The 26296-nt window shown below is 50.2% G+C and overlaps 1 protein-coding gene across 1 annotated transcript; it reads left to right on the plus strand.

Moving 5' to 3' along the window:
• The first annotated feature begins 9612 nt into the window (after positions 1 to 9612).
• LOC100281401 (transparent testa 12 protein) lies at positions 9613 to 14016 on the plus strand. Its single transcript, NM_001154319.1, has 6 exons — positions 9613 to 10141; positions 12188 to 12819; positions 12915 to 13210; positions 13323 to 13441; positions 13566 to 13655; positions 13796 to 14016. Exons 1-6 carry the CDS (start codon positions 9806 to 9808, stop codon positions 13862 to 13864), a joined length of 1542 nt encoding a protein of 513 aa, NP_001147791.1. The 5' UTR covers positions 9613 to 9805; the 3' UTR covers positions 13865 to 14016.
• The last annotated feature ends 12280 nt before the right edge of the window (positions 14017 to 26296 follow it).

A 26296-nucleotide genomic window follows, 5' to 3' on the forward strand; every position in this document is an offset into this window, starting at 1 on the left:
GACGTTCCGCGCGCTCAGCCCGCAGCAGGGCGATCTCAGCACGAGCCCTACTCAGCTCGTCTAATGCATGGTCCAGCTCCGTGTTTAGCACGGCGGCTAGGTTGACTGTGCTGCTCAACCTAGGATTGCCCTCACTGACAGGTGAGACAATCACGCCTCCTGTGCTGCCAGATGAACGGCGGGGGTAATACTTCAGGTCAAGACCGTCAGCTGCCCCACCGAAAACCGAGCAGTAGTGCGAAAGCGCACGCCGTGCAGCATCTTGCATGGCTGCCTCAGCTGAGTCCCGCTCAGAGATAGAATAGTGCTCTGAGCAAGCCTCCGCTCCCTGGAGACTGTTCTCCGGGCAGCGCACCAAGCAAGTTGCCTCCCAGCGGCCCGGGTAGACCCCGCGACTATGCTGGTAGACCACACAGCGATACTCGACGGACCAAGTATGCCGGTCAAATGCCCGACGTAGCAGGGTGTCGAGCGCATCATGGAAGTGACACCCGCGAGCAGCGTCGCGAGTGATGGGTCGAGCAACCCACCCTTCCGGCTCAGGGTTAGCAGAGAAGTCGGTGTCGTGGCTCGAGCTGTCGTCGCCTCCTCCGTCGTCTGGATCTCCTCCAGCAGCTACTCCAGAGGCTGGGGCGCCCAGTGGTGGTGCAGGGGGCGGCTCCAGAGGAAGCACAGGGGAGCAGCTCCTCACAGACTCTATCTCCTGGTGGAGCGAGAGGGAAGAGCTCTGCTGCTCCCGTCGTCGACGTTCCTGCTCCTCACGCAGGCGGTGGTGTAGTCTCTCCAAGTGGCTGGACTGTCCGGCCACGGGACGGCGAAGCGGACGCTCAGCAAGGCGGGAGGGTAAGAAGGGGATGACTGACTTTCGTGCAGTGTGTCTAAGTCGAGCCATCTACAAAAGACATCGCAAGCAAAAGGGTGAGAACAGAATTAATATGACCAGCAAATAATGAATCATAAGTAAATGAAGGATTGGAATAAAACATGATTTTCAGCAAGGTATAGTATATAGTAGAACATAGGTTTGGTCAGTAGGACCAACTTTTGAAGAGATATCAAAGTCAAGGAAGAGACAGAGGTCTATAATCCTTAGAACGACCATTCTACTCTAGGCTAGCGGTCCTACAGTCAGCACGGCTCTGATACCACTTATGTCACACCCGGTTTTTAGAAGGTAAACCGAATGCGAACCATGTACGTGCCAGGATCAGTTATTCACGTACACAGCAGTTACATAATATGGACATCATCACACAGTGCTCAAAATAGTATTAATAAGGGAAATAGTCGATTACATCATACGTCTGAGACGTCCATATAGTTCTTACAATAAATCAAAGTGCGAAAAAGAAACGTAGATAACGCGGCCTTCACAGGCAGCCGACTGGGGGTTGCCGCTAACCCACACCTAGAACTCGTTGTAATCTTGGAACTCCTGGAAGTCTCCTTCCACAGCTTCATCTTCTCCTGAGCAGTGGTTGCAATGCTGACAACCTGGGGGGGGGGGGGGTTTGGTGTGTAGAGCAAGGGTGAGTACACATCAACATACTCAGCAAGTATCCTGTTTGGCTGTAGTGGACTAGCTTTATGTGGGGATAAGTCAAGCAGTTGCTTTTAGTTGGTCAGATTATTATTTACTAGTAGAAAGCCAAATTTTAGCATTACCCAAGTTATTAACCCGATGTACCCTTTCCAAACGGAAAGAATACCACTTACCAGCACCATAGTCATAACCAAAACCATCAATCTCATAACCACCTGTACCACAATGTCTCTGATCAAGTATCACTAATCACTGGAGCTCCCTTGGCCGCTCATAACCGCGAGCACGGCTGATATATCAGTTTCATAACACTCTGCAGAGGTTGTGCACTTTACCCACAAGCCGTGATTCCCTCTTGCCTCGGGCCGATCAAACCCTTAAACACTACCAAGGTGAATAGGCAGGGTTTCACTACGTAGCCTTTACAAAGATTCCCCGGGGCTGTAGCCACCCGTTAGGTTTCCTAAATGCACCGCACTCCTCCCCAAGGGGCGAACCCAAACTTGGCAGAGCGAGCCGCATACACCGAGCCCCATTGACGGCACGACGGCTAAGTGAACTACATCCCGGATCCTCTAATTATTCAGCTAAGGGCACCCCATTCCACCCTCATGGTTGCACTGTTTTCCCGGGCGGTCATCCATAGAACAGGTCCTTACGGAGAGGCACTCGAGAAACCGCTCGAGCCCCCTTGAAAACCACAAGTATAATCATAAAGAAGAACGGGAAAACAGCGTATCATAGATAATCACATCATGTTCATTGATTAGAGTTGAGCAATAGCATCAGACTAAGTAGTAATAATCCGACCCAAATAGGTAAACAAGGACATGGATAACAAAAGCTAGTCAATCCTTAGGTATAAATGTGTAATGCGGGAGGTGAATTAAAGAATGAATAGGACAGAGATAGGTCAAAGGACACTTGCCTCCACCAACCGACTGCTGCTCAGGGGCTTCTCCTGCGAATTCCTCGGGCTCTTCGACCGGATCGTTCTCTATGCGAGCGCAAACATACATACATCCATCCACATATTTAATACAAAAGAACAGTACACCATACAAGATAACAAATAAAGTGAATATGCACCAAGTATGACATTCGATAACGCATTTGTTATGGCTAGAAAGAAACGGGAAAGGTCTCGCAGGGGGTTAAATCTTATGCACTAATGACACAATTGGTTTTTAACAAAATAATTCTGTTATATATATTTATATATACTGATGGAAACCTAATCACTTTTAGTTGATCAACATTGCACAGGGTAAACAATTAACTACGTGAATCAATAACATAACGGAATTTTAAACTAAACTTCCTATTTTCCCATAGCATGAACAGTGATTAGCCTACTTAAAATACAGTAATTATGATCACAGAAAGTAAATAAAATAAAATAAAAAAAATAATAAAAAAAAAACAGAAGGGGGGGGGGGGCGGTTGAACCGGCCCTAGGGCGGTTGAACCGGCCCTAGGCGGGGCGCGGGCGGGGCTGGCCGGGCGGCTGAGCCGCTGCGCCGGCCGGTTGAACCGGCGGCCAGGCGGGCGCGGGGGGGGGGGGGGGTCGGGCTGGGCGGCCGAGCGGGCGGCCACAGGCCACGGCGGGGCAGGGGACGGCCGGCGCGGACAGGGGGCGGCCGGGCCTTGGCCGGGCAGGGAGGGGGAGGGGAGGGGAGAGAGGGAGGAGGGAGAGAGGGAGGAGGGGGGGGGCTCACCGGTGTCGGGGATCGACGGCGAGGGGCGGCCGGCGGCAGGGGGCGGCGCGGCGACCTAGGGGCAGGGGGCGGGCAGGGGGTAGGGGCGGCGGCTTAGGTGGGGAGGGAGAAAATGAGGGGGGAGAGGGAGAGGGTTAGGGAATAAGGGAAAGAGGGGGGGGCGGCTGGGCCTATTGGGCCCAGGGGGGGCGCGCAGGGGCCTGGGTCGGCCGGGGTCGGCCCACGGCGCGGGAGAGAAAAAGAGAAGATTAGAGAGAAAGAGAGAGAAAGAAAAAAGAAAAGATTACTTCTCTGTTTTCGAAATCCGATCTTCTAGATGAATGCGATTGCACTTTCAAAAAAATGCAAGGGCGGCATGGTGCATCAAACAACATAAAGTATTTAGGGTTTTTATACGTACGGGAATTCCAAACCGAATCCCGCTAGAACTTTGGAAAAGGTCAAGGTTTAGCGAAGGGAAAAAGAAAAGGAAAAGGTAACGCCCGAATTTTGGCGAGTAAAGAAAAGAAAAAATTCAACTGCAAAATTCGGGGCGTTACAGGAGCACCTTAAGATCTTTTCCCCCAGGGGACGAGATCTAGATTCCAGCAAGGAGGAGGAAGACGACCTTGTCGCGAGGTCGCGGACCGTCCGGCCCAGAGCTGCGGACCGTCCGGTGTGACGCAGGGAAGACACCGCTCCTGCGCCCAGGTCGCGGATCGTCCGGCCCAAGGCCGCGGACCGTCCGCGCCGTCGCAGAGGGCACTACCAGGCGATCCGGCGACCTGTCGCAGGCCGCCACTACTGTTCACCTTGCGGAGCCGAACCCAAGGTGCCAAGCACCGCTAAGCGGTTCATTATAGTTTTTGGTGACCAAAAAGGCACCAACATACTTTTGGCGACTCCGCTGGGGAAGAAGTTGCAGATCTACAAAATCAGGCTTATATGGCCGATTCTAAAGATCTCAACAGTGCTTCTCCAAACAGCGACACAAGGCTAACTAATTTATCGGCCGCAGAGCATGAAAACTTAGAAGATGACATGAAGAAGATGGATGAGGAGATCCAACGACAACAAGATCAGATGCTCAAGGTGGCAAAAAAGTGGTACCTCTCGCACTTCAAGGTAGATCGCCACCAGAAGGTCGTAAAGGAGAGGGAAATAGACGCTGATTACATGTCATCCGTGCTGCAACAGCTCCCCACGATAGGTGATGCCAGGTCAGTCGATGATATTCCATCTATTAAAATTTCTTTTGATAATCGGATTAAAAGTATCACAGAGGATATAGAAAGGATGGCGCATGCATTAGGAAAAACTCACATGCCTAGTTTTTTATCACATAAATTAGGCACCAAAACAATTGCGCCAAACACATCGGCAACAAATGGGTTTACCCAGCCATATTCTGGTATGCCGATGGACTCATATCCAGGACGACCATCACCACCATCTTCGCTAAATGGTGAGTCAACTCTGAGCACGGCCGGACCGTCCGTACACAATCGCGGACCGTCCGGCCCTCCGTCAGACCATCCGGCACCCTACGCCGGACAGTCCGGAGTTACACAGAGCCCACCACAAGGGTCACAGGTGTTGCCTGACGTGGCCGGACAGTCCGAGGATAGTACCGGACCGTCCGACTGTGCAGGTCGGACCGTCCGGGGCACCAGAAGTCAACTGTGATCCGCCTAGTGCGGAAGGCCGACATAAATATAATCGGCCACCCAAGCCCCAAGAACTAAAAAAGTCACATGTCCCTGAGCTTGTTTGGCCCACTAAGGCCAAACCTTCTGTTCTCTCTTACCCGCACTCGAAACAAAAGGAAAAGGTTAAGTTCACATTTAATATTACTAAATGTGATAAAATATTTGATGAGTTGCTTAAACATGGTAATATTAAATTGTCACATGTAATTCCTCCGGTTGAACAATTAAAAGGGCGTGTTTATTGCAAATGGTATGACTCCTTTCTCCATAACACCAATGGTTGTGCCGTCTTCCGTCGGCAAATACAATCGGCTATAAACGAAGGCCGGTTGAGGTTTCAAAAAGAGGTGAAAATTGACAGGCCACCTGTTCCTGTCACCACATTAGAGCCAATGAGCAAAAAGGCCATAATTCGGCCTTGTGCGGCTGATAAAAGTAAAAATAAAAATATCGTCATTGGTGATCCTCGCACACCAAATATGTCACGCAGAATGGTTACTCTGAAGGCTCCGGACAAAAGAAAGACCGGAGGCACCGGGGGGCAAGCACGATCGGACACCCGATCACGGTCGCCTGTCATGCGTACGCCGGACGATCCGGGTACTAAGGCCGAACAGTCCAAGACAGGCGCGGACAGTCCGGCTATGATGGCCGGACGGTCCGCAGATGGTCAGAAGCAGCAACCTCAGACCATCGGACCACAACGTTCCAACACAAGTGTTAGGAAACAAAACACTACTAAGACGTCTGGACGACTCAGTAGAGTCGGCCCTACTTTTGGTCAGTTGCTTGCCAAATATATGAAGAAGGTCGTTCCACACAACCGGCCAATAAAACAAACGAAGTCAAAAGGGCGACCTGTGCGAAAGCAAAAGCCGACTAAACGGACCCAAAGGGTAGCACAACCAATATCGCCTTATCATCCTCCTCCAGGGATAGCATGGTGCGTCCCATTCTATCCATCGCCGATGTGTTGTCCTACTCATGTGTGGGGTGGTACGGCGATGAATTTGTATTACTGGCCCAATCCGGTTGCTTATTTGGGCTGGGGGGCACCACAAGTTTTTGCCTATTGACAGGTTGATCAGATAGACATGGCTGAAGAGGATGCGATCCGAAACGGCCTCTATGCATTAAAGTCCCATCAAGTATTTATATTATCTGATCGCAAGAGCCGATGACTTGCATCGAGCTGAGTCCTTACTTCGGAAAAAAAACCTCATGAGGTCAATTGTTTCCGAAGTTTTCGCTAATGCTTTTGGTTCGCCATGCTCCACCAAAAGGCAGGGGGGCATATGTTGGACACCAAAATGAGCGGACGGTCCGGCCCATGGGCCCGGACGGTCCGCGTGTCCCGAGATTAGATTAACTCGGATGTTTATCCTTATCTCGTGCGTGGTTATCCATCTAATCACGTGGGAGTTTGTTGGCTATCTCTTAGGAAAAGGTCCAGACCTCCTCCCCTATAAATATAAAGGGGTACGGCCGATTGAGAACCCCCGAACACATTCCAATCGAACCAATTACCTTACTTACTTTTCCTGCCCTAGGAGTAGATGTAGCATAGTTCTAGTTGTAGCCTTCCGCATATCCACCTCCACCCCTAGTCGACTCTACGTCGTCTAGATCCGTCTTGGGTGGTCTGCCGATCCCAAGACAACCCTAGGATCTCACCCCTCCCGGGGGGCAAGATCTAGTTGTCCATTCAAGACCTCTTCCTCGATTTGATCTCTTAATTGCTAGGCGACTCCACGTCGTCTGGGGACGCCCCGGGTGACCTGTCGACCCGGAGCACCTTAAGATCTTTTCCCCCCAGGGGACGAGATCTAGATTCCAGCAAGGAGGAGGAAGACGACCCTGTCGCCAGGTCGCGGACCGTCCGGCCCAGAGCTGCGGACCGTCCGGTGTGACGCAGGGAAGACACTGCTCCTGCGCCCAGGTCGCGGATCGTCCGGCCCAAGGCCGCGGACCGTCCGCGCCGTCGCAGAGGGCACTACCAGGCGATCTGGCGACCTGTCGCAGGCCGCCACTACTGTTCACTTTGCGGAGCCGAACCCAAGGTGCCAAGCACCGCTAAGCGGTTCATTATAGTGTTTGGTGACCAAAAAGGCACCAACATAACTATTAGCTTTAATGTATTTACACCTCCCAAATTCATGTCCGTACTATTGGTATTTGGAAAGTTCGGAACCGAAACACAAGGTCACTCGAGTTATCTATACTACTTTATTAAAATCTGACGTCAACGTCCATCCCGCCCTCGCACCCGCACCGGATCTGGGAGCAATGCATCTTAAGACATTTTGGACCTACTTAACATCTAAAACAAAAAGATCTATGCTAAATTATATTGCCGGAAAAAATTCCTCCTATGTTCTATGTGATATTAAACTACCTCCTTGTATGGTTCCTAGTTCCTACAGAATTCGTGCTTTTTGAACGGATAATCTCAACCTTGGTCAGAGCCTCCCTGGTAGTTGCTTGATTCAAAACCTATAACCCATTTTAAAAATGGAATACCGTAGGATCTGGACTCCACTCACGAAGTGCTCGACCATGGATTAAGGAAATAGTGGAAAAAGTAGGCTATATGGATGTCTTTGCCCCGCTTTCCATCAAACAGACGTGTAAGTCGGTACTCTCACAATTTTAAATAATGAGTTATTCAATTTTTAAAAGTAAAGCATTTAAAGTTTGATCAAAGCAATAAAAATATGATATCAAATAAATATACTATAAAATATAACTATTGAAGAATATAAAGATAGTTAGTCATAAGTGTTATTTTTATTGTATAATTTTGATCAAATTTAAGATGTTTTGATTTTGAAAAAGGGGTAGAGTATCTCATAATTTGAGGTGGAGGGATTAATGTGGAGGTTTTATTGGTATTTGGATCTTCAGACTAAAGCTTAGTCCGAATCACATCGTTTGATGCTAATTTGTAGGACTAAAGATGAGTTAGTTATAAATAATTTGCATAATCCATAACTATTTCATATATACAATCATCAAACCTAATTAATTATTTGAGAATTATGCACTTTAATGATTAAGTTAATTCCTAAAATAACTAGTAAATGAATCAGAGATAGACGATATATGGTGAAAAGCATCGTGTCTATATAGCAGATTAAATCCACATCAAACACTAGAGGAAAACTTATCGTTTCTTACCGTGAAGATCACTTCAGCATAGATAGTGATAAGATCAAGTCGAAGGCTTGATGAAAACCGCAGAACGTTGCAGTGCATATCAACTCGATGAGTAGTCACGTGATAACTTTCAAAAACCTGATTTATCCTAACCCGTGCAAGTTCTTTAGTAGAGCTTTCAGAGACACTGCTTTCTCTGTACACCGTAATCATGCCGGTGTCAAGGATGGAAGGAGCATGATGGCACTTAGCACTGAGGAACCGATAGCTCTATCGCCAAAACTTAGTAGATTATTTTTTTCTCTCTTATGTTTTGGAGGAGGATGTACCTAGGGGCGACACCACGTTCATGTTCCCTGTTGCACGGGCAACAAGGTAAAAACGAGAGATGCTACTAGTTGGATTCAAATTCACCAAATAAATTTATTGAATTATTTATTTCCTTAAGTTGGGCACCAGGGTACATTTCGAGCTGGTTTCGCCCCTGGATGTGCCCCTAATTATTTACAGGTAAGTGAGCTTAAGATAACCTGCCGCTGGAAGGAAGTAAATTGACCCGGCAACGATCTTCATGAATCATGATCTAATTGATTCGGTTCTGAATTTAAGGCGCAAGATACGGTCAAAAAGTTAACTGAAAGCTGGCAAAATAAATATAGACAGGAAAATCACTAGTCAACACACGACAAGTCATGTGGATATTCATGCAAAAATGCATAAACTACGTGCGCACGTCCGTGCGACTATCTGCTAAATTATCCACCATTCCAAACGGTATTTACAAAAGGTGGTAAGAAGCAAGTTATTTAAGTTGGTTCTCCTCTATCTCTACTATCTGCTAATTTTTTCCACCATACCACTATGAAGAGTGTGCCTTTGAGATTATTCTGAATTTGTTGTGACATAAATGAGGCTTGGTCTATAAATTCCAAACTAATATACCCATCCGTTTTAAATATATGACGTCATTGACTTTTTAAAAAACTTTAACCAATCGTATTATTCGAAAATCTAAAATTTCAAGTCACGCTCAAACTATCTTAATTGATAAAACAAATTATAACAAAATAGATAATATTTCACAATTTTTGTTAAATAAGACGAGTAGTCAAAGTTTTAAAAAAGTCAATGTCGTCATATATTTAAGAACAGAGTTACTATCATTAACAGATTTACTATCGCGTCATATAGGTAAATATTAGTTAATTAAAACTATTGTGTCCATCTCGCCAATTATCATAGCTTGTAGCCTTGTATCATTAGTTTCTTTTTGGTATCCAAACGTCCAAATGATCCGACTAAATTTTTAGGACTAGATCCAAACCTCTCTGGCCGCGTCACCATGCATGCTGGCCGAGTGCAGCGACCAGCAGGTCCACCGCCCACGTGCTGAGACAGTGACAGCACCGGACCATGAAGCCACTCATCGCGGTCTTCCAGTGCAGGCCGGGTCGGGCAGACGGGCACAACCCCAACCCATGAAACCATTCACTGCATGCGCCTCCACCTACCAAACCGCGGTCTCGGCTCGCTCGCTCGCTTGCTGGGCTTGCAGTCGCAGCCTCGCAGGACGAGATAAATAGTCCACCCGCGCCGAGCGCCACCGTCTCATCATCAGTCATCACATACCACCAAGACCACATCGGCACATCGACGTGAGCTCGTGCGTGAGTGCCCTGGTCGACGACCGCTCGCGCGCCATGGACTCAACGACGACGGCGCCGCTGCTGCAGCCGTCCGCCGCCTCGAGCAAGGAGGGGCCGGGGCCGGCGCCGGCTCAGCACGGTGAGGGCAGCCGGGAGCTGGAGGCGATCCTGGCCGACGCGTCCAAGCCGTGGGCTTGGCGGGCCTGGGAAGGCGCCCGCCTGGAGCTGCCGCTGCTGCTGCGGGTGGCGCTGCCGGCGGTGGCCGTCTACATGATCAACTTCGTCATGTCCATGTCCACGCAGATCTTCTGCGGCCAGCTCGGCAACCTCGAGCTCGCCGCCTCCTCGCTCGGCAACACCGGCATCCAGCCCTTGGCCTACGGCCTCATGGTGCGTGTCCTCTGTTTCATTTAGCTCACATGGTCCATTCGCCTACTTGCTAGTTCAGAGCAAATGATTTTTTTTCTTTGTGTTCGTGATTATTCATAAGTTCTGCTGTTTTCATCTCAAACATGATACGGTGTGATAAATGTGCATGATAGGAAGCGGTTAAATGATTTGTTCTTATACATTGCCAGCACATGATTAGTGTTACTAGGCTCATCATAAAAAGATCGTACTACGTACTACGCTAATTTAATAATACCCATTCATCAAGAAAAGATTACAGTATAGTTTAAGGTTCAATGTACCTGAGGGTACTTTGGTCATTTTGAGGCGCAGATCGACATGCATGATTGTCACCTGTGCCGTGTGCGGCTGTGCGGCGCTGCTTCCACCGAGGCGAGCGAGCGTTACAAATTAAAATACTCCCTCCGAGCCAAAAAAAAAAGCATTCATTTCGTATCTCGAGGACCTAAAAAATCTAAACTTTATACTAAATATAGATTAAAAGGTATTGATACTTTACAATGTAAAATAATATTGTTAGCTTAATCATATCATATATTTTTTACACAAAGTTGTTCAGTTAGCTAAAGTTGAGTTCCTTTGATTTTTTTTTAAAAATATGATAGAGGATTATTTTGAAAAATGTAAGGTAGAGGCTTGTTTTAAGAATAAGTCTAGTGCTCCTAGACCCTAGTATAGTAAGGTTGGCAGGCTGGCCGACATGGATGCACACTTGTACATGCAGCTGCAGCCTGCAGGTATAGCCGCATAGAAATACTGTTTCTTCGGTCTAAGATAAACATTTCTATAATGGTTAGCTTGGGAACTTTATTTTTATAAGAGATTTCTATTTATCTAAAAAATGAACTAAATTTCTTTAGAAAAATATAAATATCTTAAAAAATTGTGATTCCCAAACTAGCACTAAATATATTAGTATGAAAACATATATCGTGATTAGTCTATTAATTTTATTTGATGCTACTGTATAAGCATCGATATTTGATCATACTTAAAACTGGTTGGCGTCTTGTGGTGTGCGAGATGTGCACTTAAATAATTTGGTACGCAGAGAGTACACTTGTTCGTTCAAATACAGTAAAGGCTGAGCCTCAGCAACCACGTGCCGTTTACCCTAAACAAATGTTCGCCCGACACACATTCAACTCCATCAGTCAAGATATTAAGACAGGGTCCGGAAGTTCACCCACGTGGTCACTTAAAACATGGTTTTGCACTGTATACCACACTAATGCAGATGGATTGTATGCTGAGAGCTGAGGTGCAAAAAAAAAGAGGGCTATAAGTTTATAGCCACTAATAAAAACTTTATGAGAAAGATAAACTATAGTATATTAATATTAAAAAAAGAGCTAACTAATTATAGATCAATTAATTGCTGGGAGCCTGAGATGGTCTATTAGAGAAAGTACAATAAGCTGACGTAGATGGGCTGCAATAGATGTCACATTCGAATTTATGGTAATGTGAAAGAAATAGATCGAAGTGGAGAGAGAAAACACGGGCTGCTCACTGTAAGCCAGGTAGCCAGCCAGCGATCTGCATATGGACTCTCAATCTGTGTGTGTGTGAAAGAGAGGTAGACCAATATTAAATGTACATATTGTCTTATAAGAGAATTATTATGCAAATAGACTTTTAGTTGACTCTATTTGACATAACAATATCATAAATCCCTGACATGGGTTATATACTTATATTATTAAACTTTCTCTTATGAATGAATGGACAAGAGATAGGTAGGTCGGTCGTTTTGGCGGCATGGATGCGACTTGCTTGCCTGCTCCTACTATACTCCTCGTGGCCTATCTTTTTTTTGTACTGCCCTGCAGCCTGCAGGGGCACGCATAGGACACTTGTCCAGAAGTCCAGAACTTCAGATACTATTCATACAGCGATAATGCTGTGAGCCTGAGCGTCCACGTGTGAAACGTACTCACGTGGCCCTCGCACTTGGCAAACGCAAGTCGGTTTTTTTTTTTGGAGGTCCATCTCTGATGGTCGGCCTCGGCCGGATGGGTGCAGCTGGGCATGGGCAGCGCGGTGGAGACGCTGTGCGGGCAGGCGTACGGCGCGCACAAGCACCGCATGCTGGGGGTGTACCTGCAGCGCTCGACGGTGCTGCTCATGGCCACCGCCGTGCCGCTGACCGTCGTCTACGCCTTCTCGGAGCGCATCCTGGTCCTCCTCGGCGAGTCGGAGCGCATCTCCAGGGCCGCCGCCGTCTTCGTCTACGGGCTCATCCCGCAGATCTTCGCGTACGCGGCCAACTTCCCCATCCAGAAGTTCCTGCAGGCGCAGAGCATCGTGGCGCCCAGCGCTTACATCTCCGTGGCCACGCTGGCGCTGCACCTGGGGCTCAGCTGGGTCGCCGTCTACAGGCTGGGCCTGGGCCTGCTGGGGGGCTCGCTCGTGCTCAGCTTCAGCTGGTGGGTCATCGTCGCGGCCCAGTTCGGGTACATCGTCACCAGCGCCCGGTGCAGGGACACCTGGACGGGATTCACCACGCAGGCCTTCTCGGGCCTCGGCACCTTCTTCAAGCTCTCGGCAGCGTCCGCCGTCATGCTGTGCTTGGAGACTTGGTACTTCCAGATCATCGTGCTCATCGCCGGCCTGCTCAAGAACCCGGAGCTCTCCCTCGACTCCCTCTCCATATGGTAGGAGCGTCTGCGTCTCTCTTTGTGTGTGTTGTTCACCAGCGCTACTAGCTTTTAATTTCATCATCGGTCTCTGTTCCGTCTTTCGCCCGCAGCATGAACGTGAACGCATGGGTGTTCATGATCTCCGTCGGGTTCAACGCCGCGGCGAGCGTGCGGGTCGGGAACGAGCTCGGCGCAGGCAACCCGAGGGCGGCGGCGTTCTCGGTGTTCATGGTGACGTCGCTGTCGTTCATCGCGGCGACGGTGTGTGCCGTCGTCGTGCTGTGCCTCCGCGACCAGCTGAGCTACTTCTTCACTGGCGGCGAGGCCGTGGCGCGCGCCGTGTCCGACCTCTGCCCGCTCCTCGCCGCCACGCTCGTCCTCAACGGCATACAGCCAGTCCTCTCCGGTGAGCCATCGTGCCACGTCTCCTCTGCCCGCCAGTCATCGACCTCTTGTCTTCATGCATGCTTTGCTTTGTTTACACATTTTGCAATGCTATGCTATGCTATGGACGACAGGCGTCGCCGTGGGCTGCGGGTGGCAGGCGTTTGTGGCGTACGTGAACGTGGGTTGCTACTACGTCGTCGGCGTGCCGCTCGGCGTCTTCCTCGGCTTCTACCTCGACCTCGGCGCCAAGGTACGCACATGCGTCGCTCGCCAGCCACAGCACGGGCCGCAGATACCCATGTGATTCATGAATACTACAGAGCCCAATGCAACCAGACCACGTGACATTAATCGTGAACTGCGCGTGCGTGCAGGGCGTTTGGAGCGGCATGGTCATCGGGGGAACCTTGACGCAGACGCTCATCCTGCTCTGGGTCACCGTCAGAACCGACTGGAACAAGGAGGTGATTGATGGTCCCTAACTGCTCACTCACTTCAATGCACTGCCATATTGCTTGCCATCCATGCACATGCTGGTCACAGCAAGGAGACCTGAAATGATATATGATTGTTGTATCCTGTTGGGCTTGTGACTCAACTGCAGGTGGAGAACGCCAAGGCGAGGCTGGACAAGTGGGACGACAAGAAGCAGCCCCTCCTAGTCGAAGATTGAAGGAAGAATCTAGTAGATCACGCAGTGTAGCGCGTGCTGGTGGATTTTTTGTGTGTCGTGTGTGTGTTTTGGAGTGGATTGAATGGACCATTTGGCATTTGGGTTTTAGAGAGCATGCATGCACTCCTATCATGAATGCTTTGGCCAGCAAATCATGCATTGTTAGAAAATTAATAGGGACTAAGATTAATTTGATAATGCAACATAAACGTAAAATCCAGAACTACTTGCAGATAGTAGCTATGACATTAGAACAGAATAGATCTGAACTAACTCAACAAGATTAACGCATAACAGAAGAACTGACACCGGATCTAACCATAAGACCGTCATCGCAATAAACTGAAAATACAGTGATTTCCACGAGTGTTGGTGAGGAACCCGAGCGGACGTGCGCGAAGCACTTCCCAGAAACCTGATTCATCGGCACCTGTGCAGGTCGCCAAAACGTCGGCAGTGGTTCGGAGACACCGTTCTCCCTTGATCTGTTGCACGATAGACAAAGGGACGACATGGCACAGAAGCAATGGCGCAGAGAATTGAGATCGAGAAGACGAGGCAGTTCTATTTTCCGTACGCCCTGGTCCAGTGGACGTCGTCATTAAATAGAGGATCAGCCTTGACTAGATAACGGTTCGATCTGCTAAATTCTAGAAACCGCCCCCTGAAATATCTCTACGTGTAACCGCTCAAAGATCTCACATGTAACGTGAGCGACCATTACTCCTGGTTGACGTGGCAGTATAGGTGTGGTATTCGATAACCAAACAAACAAAAAAACAAAAACTAAACTGCCGTTTAGAACACGTCACGACGCGATCGCGCATCGTCACAAGTCATGCGATAAATAACAGGAAAACATGAAACGCGAGCGAGCGAGCACGTGTGTGGCAGCTTCCGCAGCCCTTTATTTGTCTCATGTGAAGAGTATGGAGTACTTCCACATATAAGTTGATTCTCTCCTACTTAGATGAACAATATGAGACTAAAGCCACATGCCATGTCTACACATCATTTTGGCTTCCTTGTTGAATGTGACCACACTCTAGTGGGCCTAATTCTAACATGCATATGACCGTGCAAAACAATGGTTTGCACTCTAGACTGCAATGTTTACGTAGTGGAGTTTGAAATGTAGGATGAGGATGAGAAAACTGCTGGTGCTGAGTGATTGATGTTTTATTACGAGTACCTCTGACTTTACAGAGTGAGGAAGACTTTGTCGGTTTAGACATGGAGGAGAGCAAGTTCGTTGTTTTGGGCCACATGTGCGTGATGACCTTGACGCACCTGCTGATTTCAGTTCTAACAGCCATCGTCGTTCCAGCTGGAAGCTAACCTAGGACCTTCTCGTCCCTTCTCATTCTCTCCAATGTGATCCCTTTCTTTTAGACCTCGGTGCCTGTCACGCCCACACTAGTCGGCGTCGGTGCGGCCATTGTTGCCCTCCTTTAGCTTGTATCTCTCCGGCCACTACTCTTCAGTTAAGTAGAGCCTTCCTTCGCTCTGAGCTAGGATCAGGTCGGAGGCGTCCTCCAACGCCAGCAGATGTCTCGTGACCTCCTCGACAGAGAGAGTGGAGATGTTTAACAATGTTTCCATGGAGATGACCAAATGTTTGCACATGTTGCAAGCGATCCGTCGTCACAGAGCTTGCGGAGCGCCATCATTGCCCCTCCGGCGGAGCTGGCCGGATGAGACGCCGGTCTTGTTCTCCGTGACCCGAGTCGATTCGGGGTAGGATGATGATGGCGCCTCCTGTTGACGTGGCGGTCTATGCCCTAGGCAGGGCGACGTGGGGGTTCCTCCGAAGCCGAGGTTGAGTTTGCCTTTTGTTGCCGTGGCCGAGCCCGAGCCAAGGGGTCGGGCGAGGCGGAAGTCGTTCGGCCGAGGCCAGGGCGGAGTCCGAGCCCTGGGGTCGGGCGAAGCGGAGTTACGTCGTCTTCCGGGTGCTAGCCTGAGTCCGAGCCCTGGGGTCGGGCGGAGCGGAGTTCGCCGTCTTCCGGGTCTTAGCCCGAGTCCGAGCCCTGGGGTCGGGCGGAGCGGAGTTCGCCGTCTTCCGGGTCTTAGCCCGAGTCCGAGCCCTGGGGTCGGGCGGAGCGGAGTTCGCCGTCTTCCGGGTCTTAGCCCGAGTCCGAGCCCTGGGGTCGGGCGGAGCGGAGTTCGCCGTCTTCCGGGTCTTAGCCCGAGTCCGAGCCCTGGGGTCGGGCGGAGCGGAGTTCGCCGTGGCGCCTTTGGCAAGGCCTGACTGCCTGTCAGACTCACTCTGTTGAGTGGCACTGCAGTCGGAGTGGCGCAGGTGGCGCAGTCCTTCTGTCAGACTGGCCAGTGGAGCAGTGGAGTGACGGCGGTCACTTCGGCTCTGCCGGGGGCGCGTGTCAGGATAGAGGTGTCAGGCCACCTTTGCGTTAAATGCCCCTGCAATTTGGTCAGTCGGTGCGGCGATTTAGTCAAGGTTGCTTCTGAGCGAAGCCAAGGCCTCGGGCAAGCCGGTGATGTGTCCGCCATAAAAAGGGGGCCTCGGGCGAGACGGAAGTCTCTCGAGGTCGGCTGCCTTTGGCCGAGGCTAGGCTCGGGTGAAGCGTGATCGAGTCACTCGTGTGGACTGATCCCTGACTTAATCGTACCCATCAGGCCTTTGCAGCTTTATGCTGATGGGGGTTACCAGCTGAGAATTAGGCGTCTTGAGGGTACCCCTAATTATGGTCCCCGACAGTAGCCCCCGAGCCTCGAAGGGAGTGTTAGCACTCGCTTGGAGGCTTTCGTCGCACTTTTTTGCAAGGGGACCAGCCTTTCTCGGTTGCATTTCGTTCCGGTGGGTGCGCGCGAGCGCACCCGCCGGGTGTAGCCCCCGAGGCCTCGGAGGAGTGGTTACACTCCTTCGAGGTCTTAATACTTCGCTTAACGCTTCGGCTGGTCTGGTCGTTCCCTCATGCGAACTGGCCGTAGCCTGGGTGCACGGTCGGGGCCCAAGCTCTCGGGCTGGTATGTTGACGCTGTCAACGATTTGGCCGGAGCCGGTTTTTGCGAGAGCAGCCCCCGAGCCTCTGCACAGGGCGAGAGGACGATCAGGGACAGACTCGACTTTTTACATACGCCCCTACGTCGCCTTTCCGCAAGGAGGAGGGGGGAGTGCGCCATGTTACCCTCGATGGGCACCGAACATGGTGTCTCCGGTGAGCTGCAAGCGGGTAATCCGAGTGGACGTCCGTGCCCCGTTCGTTGGGGGTCGGCTAGGGGCCCAGAGGCACGCCCAAAAGTACCTGCGGGTGATTTGCCGGACCCGGTCCCCTGGCGACGGGGTCCGAGGGCTCGATGCCTCCCTCCGATGGGATTCCGTTACAAGATCGTTCCCGCTGGTCTCGGAAATGTCCTAGGGTACCTCGGGAGCGCAGCCCGAGCCTTGGTTATGTATCGAACGTACCCCTGGTCATCCCTCGCTCGGTGTCTGAGGCGACTGTGAACCCTTCGGGGGCCAGCCTTCGAACCCCTGATCAGTAATGGGCGCGGAGCCCGAGTAGCCTGAGGCGACCATGGAGCCCTTCGGGGGGCTGGCCTTCGAACCCCTGACCAGTAGTGGGTGTCGGGCCCACGCGATCTGAGGCGACTGTTGAACCCTTCGGAGGGCCAGCCTTCGAACCCCTGATCAGTAATGGGGGGCTCGGAGCCCGGCTCCTTCGTGGAGAAGGATCCCTTTCGGGGTATCCCCTTTCCCGGTCCCTGTTGCAAGAGATAGAGAAAGAGGAAAACGGAAAAGGATACGAAATCGGACGACGTGGCGTACCTTTTCTGACGCGGTTATTTCGGCGAAGGTGAAGCGTCGCGCGCTCCTCCTGCCAGAGGCGCCGCGTGTCCCGCCGCAGAGTTAATGCGACGGGGCGAGTGGTTGGCGAGGCGGCCGTTGCAATCCGTTCGAGGAACGGGTCACGGGTGCACCGTCTCCACGCCGTGAGAGGAGGCTCTCTTGCTGTCTCAAGATGGGACGTGAGCCTGGCTGACGACGTGACCGCTGCGCCCGTCCGCCTGCCACCGCTATTACTGCCGGCCCACTTTCGGTCGCTTTGACCGACGCGCCAGGCTGGCGCTGTTGGGTCGCCTCGAGTCGCGGCATAGGCTCCGCAACCGAAGAGGCGTGATGGTGGCACAAGTGGCGGTGCGGTTGCTTGCATGCAGCAACTGACGCACCGGTTGCTCGACGCGTGGGCCTGGGTTCCCAAGCTGGCGTGTCAGAAGTCGGAGAAGCGCGTCCATCTGGCGCGTTTGCATGCCGCCTGCATGGCTGCCCGCCCCTTCTGCCCGTCGGTCCGGGCGAAAATGGGGGGTCGCCTGTAACCGCCGGACGGTCGTGCGCACCACGCGCGGCGGTTCGGCTTCTTCTGCCCTGAGCCGGCTCGCATGACATGCGGGACCCAGCCCCCGAGTCGCAGGGGAGGGCCTTGGAGCGTGTTGGAGAAGACTCAGCCCGCGGCGTCTGGGGGTGCACGTAGGGAGAGTTGCCTTTAAAAGGAGGGAGACTCCTTTCGTAAGGCAACCATGTCTTCTTTCTCCCTTAAGCGTCGTGTCTTCCCCTTTTCCAAGCCCCCGAATGGGGGGTATCCGCCGCCTTTCCGCCTCCTCGTTGGAGGAACGCAACTCCATGGGAGTTGGTACCTTTCAGCCATCGTTCGGCTTCAAGGATTTTCATCATGCTGCCCGGCTGCTTCCCTCCGCCGGCGGTCACCTGAGATGGCGACCTCCGACTTGATGGTGGGGGAAAGCGAGCCGGGCTGCGGCCTCTTCCCCTCCCTCAGCCTCGAGGATTTTCATCACCAGGGCTGGGGAGGGGAGTGCGCCGAGATGGGGTCGGCCCCTGCGTGGGCGGTGGCCCGCTCCTTCACTCAGTGATGGGGGGAGAAGCGGGCATTGCCCGTGGCGTCCGGCAGCTGCAGCGTGCCTGGTCTTCAGCCGCGAGTGGCTTCGGGGCCACTTGCGGCGCCGGCGTCTGCCACGGCAGCTGGAAGAGGTTCTTCCGCCGGCGCGGCGGCCGGGACCGGCCACGGGCTGACCTCCAACTTCTACGGCCTTCTGCCCGTCCTTGCCTCACGAGTTTTGGCATGGGCGGGGGCTTCCTGGCAGCGGCATCCACCCTGAGGTCAGCGTTGCCGCTGTTCGGCCCCCCGGAGCAGAAGTCGTCGTCGTCGCCGCTGCTGGAGCAGGTGACGGCGCGCCGTTCGTCGGCCTTCCGTTGCTCCGCAGGCCTTCCCCCTTGGAGTGGGGTTGTTCGTACCTGCGGAGGGGGAACCGGAGTTCCGTTTGTAGTGGCACTTCGAATGCCAGTGTTCTTCGTTCATTGTGGCTGTCGGGGCCTGAACGTGTATGTAATTTTGGCACGGAGCCGTGTTTTTTCCTCATTTTCGAGCATTAAGTCTCGCCTGTTGACTATCTGAACCGCTTTACCAAGCATGAGTTGCCCCATGTCAAGGTGACGGGTGAGGTATCCGTATCCCGGAGGCGTAGGAATCCCTCGGCCCGTTCGGCCTTGTTGTCTGGGGCTCCTCTAGCTTAGTTGACGAGACCCCTCGACCGCCCTTCGGTGGACCGAGGCCAGGGGTAGCGATATCAGTATGAACAGAGGCGGAGTTGGCTCGAAAATGGGAACCTGGTCGGCCGGGGCCTAGCCGTGTTGTCCGTCGACGGAGCCGACGCCGAAGTCGATCGGTTGAGGCCTCGGGTCGGGCTGGCGCCCTTGGAAGCCGGTTGACCGAGGCCCCAGGGGTAACCGGCTGAGCCGCCTGCTCGGGCCGGATTCCCGGAGGAGTCCTTGGACCGCAACGCCGCCCGAGGCTGGGTCGGGCTTTGCTGAAGACGTCACCGAATGCCGAGGGTGCTACGGCTCCCTTCAGCGTGAAGACCCGAGCCTGCAGGATCAGATCATCTTGTAGCGTGTGCTTTCTGCGGCCGCCGAGGCCAGAAGGACACACCCTCGCCGCGCTTGCGAAGCTGCGTCTTTTTTCCTCTTGTTTCGAGCATCTGGACTCTGTCGGTAACAGGGATGTTTGTGTGAGCGAGAGCTGCTTTTCGCGGAAGGGACGAGTGAGGTATCCGTATCCCAGAGGCGTGGGAATCCCTCGGCTCGGTCGGCCTTGCGGCTTACTGATAGTCGCCTAGAGGGGGGTGAATAGGGCGAAACTGAAATTTACAAATATAAACACAACTACAAGTCGGGTTAGCGTTAGAAATATAAACGAGTCCGCGAGAAAGGGCGCAAAACAAATCCCAAGCGAATAAGCAAGTGAGACACGGAGATTTGTTTTACCGAGGTTCGGTTCTTGCAAACCTACTCCCCGTTGAGGAGGCCACAAAGGCCGGGTCTCTTTCAACCCTTCCCTCTCTCAAACGGTCCCTCGGACCGAGTGAGCTTCTCTTCTCAAATCAAAGCCGGGAACAAAACTTCCCCGCAAGGGCCACCACACAATTGGTGCCTCTTGCCTTGATTACAATGGAGTTGTGATCTCAAGAACAAGTGAGAAAGAAAAGAAGCAATCCAAGCGCAAGAGCTCAAATGAACACGGCAAATCACTCCCACTAGTCACTAGGGCTTTGTGTGGAATTGGAGAGGATTTGATCTCTTTAGTGTGTCTAGAATTGAATGCTAGAGCTCTTGTAGTAGTTGAGAAGTGGAAAACTTGGATGCAATGAATGGTGGGGTGGTTGGGGTATTTATAGCCCCAACCACCAAACTTGACCGTTGGCTGGAGGCGTCTGCTCGATGGCGCACCGGACAGTCCGGTGCACACCGGACAGTCCGGTGCTCCTGCCACGTCATCACTGCCGTTGGATTCTGACCGTTGGAGCTTCTGACTTGTGGGCCCTCCTGGGTGTCCGGTGCACACCGGACATGTACTGTTTGATGTCCGGTGCACCGGCATGGGCAAGTCTGACGTCTGCGCGTGCTGCGCGCGCATTAAATGCACCGCAGGGAGCCGTTGGCGCCGAAAAGAGCCGTTGCTCCGCTGGTACACCGGACAGTCCGGTGCACACCGGACAGTCCGGTGCACACCGGACAGTCCGGTGAATTTTAGCGGAGCGGCTGCCACGCGAACCCGAGGCTGGCGAGTTCCGGAGACCGCGCTTCCTTGGAGCACCGGACATGTCCGGTGCACACCGGACAGTCCGGTGAATTATAGCGCGCCGGCTTCCGAGAAATCCCGAGAGTGAAGAGTTTGAGTCTGAGTCCCCTGGTGCACCGGACAGGTACTGTTCACTGTCCGGTGGCACACCGGACAGTCCGGTGCGCCAGACCAGGGGTGCCCTCGGTTCCCCCTTTGCTCCTTTATTGAATCCAAAACTTGGTCTTTTTATTGGCTGAGTGTGAACCTTTTACACCTGTATAATCTATACACTTGGGCAAACTAGTTAGTCCAAAGATTTGTGTTGGGCAATTCAATCACCAAAATTATTTAGGAACTAGGTGTAAGCCTAATTCCCTTTCAATCTCCCCCTTTTTGGTGATTGATGCCAACACAAACCAAAGCAAATATAGAAGTGCATAATTGAACTAGTTTGCATAATGTAAGTGTAAAGGTTGCTTGGAATTGAGCCAATATAACTACTTACAAGATATGCATGGAATGTTTTCTTTCTTATATAACATTTTGGACCACGTTTGCACCACGAGATTTGTTTTTGCAAATTCTTTTTGTGAGTCCATTTCAAAGATCTTTTGCAAATAGTCAAAGGTAAATGAATAAGAGTTTGTAAAGCATTTTCAAGATTTGAAATTTTCTCCCCCTGTTTCAAATGCTTTTCTTTTGACTTAACAAAACTCCCCCTAAAAGAGATCCACCTCTTAGTGTTCAAGAGGGTTTTGATATACCATTTTTGAAATACTACTTTCTCCCCCTTTTGAACACAATAGGATACTAAATGATAAATACTTTTTGGAAAGCACTAAGTTTTTGAAATTGGTGGTGGTGCGATCCTTTTGCTTTGGGCTCATTTCTCCCCCTTTTTGGCATGAATCGCCAAAAACGGAATCATTAGAGCCCTTTAAGTACTATCTTCCTCTTTGGTCATAAGTAAATGAGTTAAGATTATACCAAAGACGAAGTCCGGTCCTTTTGCTTTTGAGCTTTTACTCTCTCCCCCAAGGATGAAGTCCTTTTCTTTGATGCTCATTTCTCCCCCAAAGAATAGAGAGTTGCTCGGAGTGATGGCGAAGTATGAGTTACGGAGTGGAAGCCTTTTTCTTCGCTGAAGACTCCAATTCCCTTTCAATATACCTATGACTCCCGTGTCGAGGTCGAGATGCCCATTGGTTCCCATGGGTGTCTTGATGGGTTTGGCATCCTTCATCCCAAACTTGGTTAGAATGTCTTGAGTGTACTTCGTTTGGCTAATGAAGGTGCCCTCTTGGAGTTGCTTGACTTGGAATCCTAGAAAATACTTCAACTCCCCCATCATCGACATCTCGAATTTCTGTGTCATGATCCTACTAAACTCTTCACATGTAGACTCGTTAGTAGACCCAAATATAATATCATCAACATAAATTTGGCATACAAACAAGTCATTTTCAAGAGTTTTAGTAAAGAGTGTAGGATCGGCCTTGCCGACTTTGAAGCCATTAGCAATAAGGAAATCTCTTAGGCATTCATACCATGCTCTTGGGGCTTGCTTGAGCCCATAAAGCGCCTTAGAGAGCCTATAAACATGGTTAGGATACTCACTGTCTTCAAAGCCGGGAGGTTGCTCAACATAGACCTCTTCCTTGATCGGTCCGTTGAGGAAGGCACTTTTCACGTCCATTTGATAGAGCTTAAAGCCATGGTAAGTAGCATAGGCCAATAATATGCGAATTGACTCAAGCCTAGCTACGGGTGCATAGGTTTCACCGAAATCCAAACCTTCGACTTGTGAATACCCTTTGGCCACGAGTCGAGCTTTGTTCCTTGTCACCACACCATGCTCATCTTGCTTGTTGCGGAAGACCCATTTGGTTCCTACAACATTTTGGTTAGGACGTGGAACCAAATGCCATACCTCATTCCTCGTGAAATTGTTGAGCTCTTCTTGCATCGCCACCACCCAATCCGAATCTTGAAGTGCTTCCTCCACCCTGTGTGGCTCAATAGAGGAAACAAAAGAGTAATGTTCACAAAAATGTGCAACGCGAGATCGAGTGGTTACCCCCTTATGAATATCGCCGAGGATGGTGTCGACGGGGTGATCTTGTTGGATTGCTTGGTGGACTCTTGGGTGTGGCGGTCTTGGTTCTTCCTCATCCTCCTTTTCTTGATCATTTGCATCTCCCCCTTGATCATTGCCATCATCTTGAGGTGGCTCATCTTCTTGATTTTGCCCTTCATCATCTTGAGCCTCATCCTCATTTTGAGTTGGTGGAGATGCTTGCATGGAGGAGGATGGTTGATCTTGTGCATTTGGAGGCTCTTTGGATTCCTTAGGACACACATCCCCAATGGACATGTTCCTTAGCGCGATGCATGGAGCCTCTTCATTACCTATCTCATCAAGATCAACTTGCTCTACTTGAGAGCCGTTAGTTTCATCAAACACAACGTCACATGAGACTTCAACTAGTCCAGTGGACTTGTTAAAGACCCTATATGCCCTTGTGTTTGAGTCATAACCAAGTAAAAAGCCTTCTACAGTTTTAGGAGCAAATTTAGATTTTCTACCTCTTTTAACAAGAATAAAGCATTTGCTACCAAAAACTCTAAAATATGAAATGTTGGGCTTTTTACCGGTTAGGAGTTCATAGGATGTCTTCTTGAGGATTCGGTGAAGATATAACCGGTTGATGGCGTAGCAGGCGGTGTTGACCGCTTCGGCCCAAAACCGGTCCGGTGTCTTGTACTCATCAAGCATGGTTCTTGCCATGTCCAATAGAGTTCGATTCTTCCTCTCCACTACACCATTTTGTTGAGGTGTGTAGGGAGAAGAGAACTCATGCTTGATACCCTCTTCCTCAAGGAAGCCTTCAATTTGAGAGTTCTTGAACTCCGTCCCATTGTCGCTTCTTATTTTCTTGATCCTTAAGCCGAACTCATTTTGAGCCCGTCTCAAGAATCCCTTTAAGGTCTCTTGGGTTTGAGATTTTTCCTGCAAAAAGAATACCCAAGTGAAGCGAGAATAATCATCCACTATTACAAGACAATACTTACTCCCGCCGATGCTTACGTAGGCAATCGGGCCGAATAGATCCATGTGGAGTAGCTCAAGCGGCCTGTCGGTCGTCATGATGTTCTTGTGTGGATGATGGACTCCAACTTGCTTCCCCGCCTGGCATGCGCTACAAATCCTGTCTTTCTCAAAATGAACATTTGTTAATCCTAAAATGTGCTCTCCCTTTAGAAGCTTATGAAGATTCTTCATCCCAACATGGGCTAGTCGGCGGTGCCAGAGCCAACCCATGTTAGTCTTAGCAATTAAGCATGTGTCGAGCTCAGCTCTATCAAAATCTACTAAGTATAGCTGACCCTCTAACACACCCTTAAATGCTATTGAATCATCACTTCTTCTAAAGACAGTGACACCTACATCAGTAAAAAGACAGTTGTAGCCCATTTGACATAATTGGGAAACAGAAAGCAAGTTGTAATCTAAAGAATCAACAAGAAAAACATTGGAAATAGAATGGTCAGGAGATATAGCAATTTTACCAAGTCCTTTGACCAAACCTTGATTTCCATCCCCGAATGTGATAGCTCGTTGGGGATCTTTGGTTTTCTCATATGAGGAGAACATCCTTTTCTCCCCGGTCATGTGGTTTGTGCACCCGCTGTCGAGTATCCAACTTGAGCCTCCGGATGCATAAACCTACAAAACAATTTTAGTTCTTGACTTTAGGTACCCAAATGGTTTTGGGTCCTTTGGCATTAGACACAAGAACTTTGGGTACCCAAACACAAGTCCTTGACCCCTTGTGCTTGCCCCCAACATATTTGGCAACTACCTTGCCGGATTTGCTAGTAAGCACATAAGATGCATCAAAAGTTTTAAATGAAATGGCATGATCATTTGATGCATTAGGAATTTTCTTCTTAGGCAACTTAGCATGGGTTGGTTGCCTAGAACTAGATGTCTCACCCTTATACATATATGCATGATTAGGGCCAGAGTGAGACTTCCTAGAATGAATTCTCCTAATTTTGCTCTCGGGATAACCGGCAGGGTACAAAATGTAGCCCTCGTTATCCTGAGGCATGGGAGCCTTGCCCTTAACAAAGTTAGACAAGTTCTTAGGAGGGGCATTAAGTTTGATATTGTCTCCTCTTTGGAAGCCAATGCCATCCTTAATGCCAGGGCGTCTCCCATTATAAAGCATGCTACGAGCAAATTTAAATTTCTCATTCTCTAGGTTGTGCTCGGCAATTTTAGCATCTAGTTTTGCTATATGATCATTTTGTTGTTTAATTAAAGCCATATGATCATGGGTAGCATCAATATCAACATTTCTACATCTAGTACAAATAGATATATGCTCAACAATAGATGTAGAGGGTTTGCAAGATTTTAATTCTACAACCTTAGCTTGTAATATGTCATTTTTAGTTCTAAGGTCGGAAATAGTAGCATTGCAAACATCAAAATCTTTAGCCTTAGCAATTAAATTTTCATTCTCTAATCTAAGGCTAGCAAGAGATGCATTCAATTCATCAATCTTAGCAAGCAAGTCAACATTATCATCTCTAAGATTGGGAATTGAAACATTACAAACATGTGAATCAACCTTAGCATTTAAGATAGCATTTTCATTTCTAAGGTTGTCAATCATCTCACGACAAGTGCTTAGCTCACTAGATAATTTTTCACATTTCTCAATTTCAAGAGCATAAGCCTTTTTAACCTTAACATGTTTTTTGTTTTCTTTAATTAGACAATCCTCTTGGGAATCCAAAAGGTCATCCTTTTCATGAATAGCACTAACCAATTCATTCAATTTTTCCTTTTGAGCTATGTTAAGGTTGGCAAAAAGGGAACGCAAATTATCCTCCTCATCACTAGCATTATCATCACTAGACGATTCATATTTAGTGGAGGAGTTGGATTTAACCTTCTTCTTTTTGCCGTCCTTTGCCATGAGGCACTTGTGGCCGACGTTGGGGAAGAGAAGTCCCTTGGTGACGGCGATGTTGGCGGCGTCCTCGTCGTCGGAGGAGTCGCTTGAGCTCTCGTCGGAGTCCCACTCGCGACAAACATGGGCATCGCCGCCCTTCTTCCTGTAGTACCTCTTCTTCTCCTTTCTTCTCCCCTTCTTGTCGTCACCTCGGTCACTGTCACTAGACATAGGACATTTAGCAATAAAATGACCGGGCTTACCACATTTGTAGCAAACCTTCTTGGAGCGGGACTTGTAGTCTTTCCCCCTCCTTTGTTTGAGGATTTGGCGGAAGCTCTTGATGACGAGCGCCATCTCCTCATTGTCAAGCT

This window comes from Zea mays, chromosome 7, assembly GCF_902167145.1.
Source record: "Zea mays cultivar B73 chromosome 7, Zm-B73-REFERENCE-NAM-5.0, whole genome shotgun sequence".
Taxonomy (NCBI): Eukaryota; Viridiplantae; Streptophyta; class Magnoliopsida; order Poales; family Poaceae; genus Zea; species Zea mays.

What these genes read in the sequence shown, in the direction of transcription:
- LOC100281401 (NM_001154319.1), top strand. Translation starts at nt 9,806, where the DNA reads ATGGACTCAACGACGACGGCGCCGCTGCTGCAGCCGTCCGCCGCCTCG. An exon ending in CTCGACTCCCTCTCCATATG is followed by an intron (nt 12,820 to 12,914) that starts GTAGGAGCGTCT and finishes TTTCGCCCGCAG; the next exon opens with CATGAACGTGAACGCATGGG. An exon ending in CATACAGCCAGTCCTCTCCG is followed by an intron (nt 13,211 to 13,322) that starts GTGAGCCATCGT and finishes TATGGACGACAG; the next exon opens with GCGTCGCCGTGGGCTGCGGG.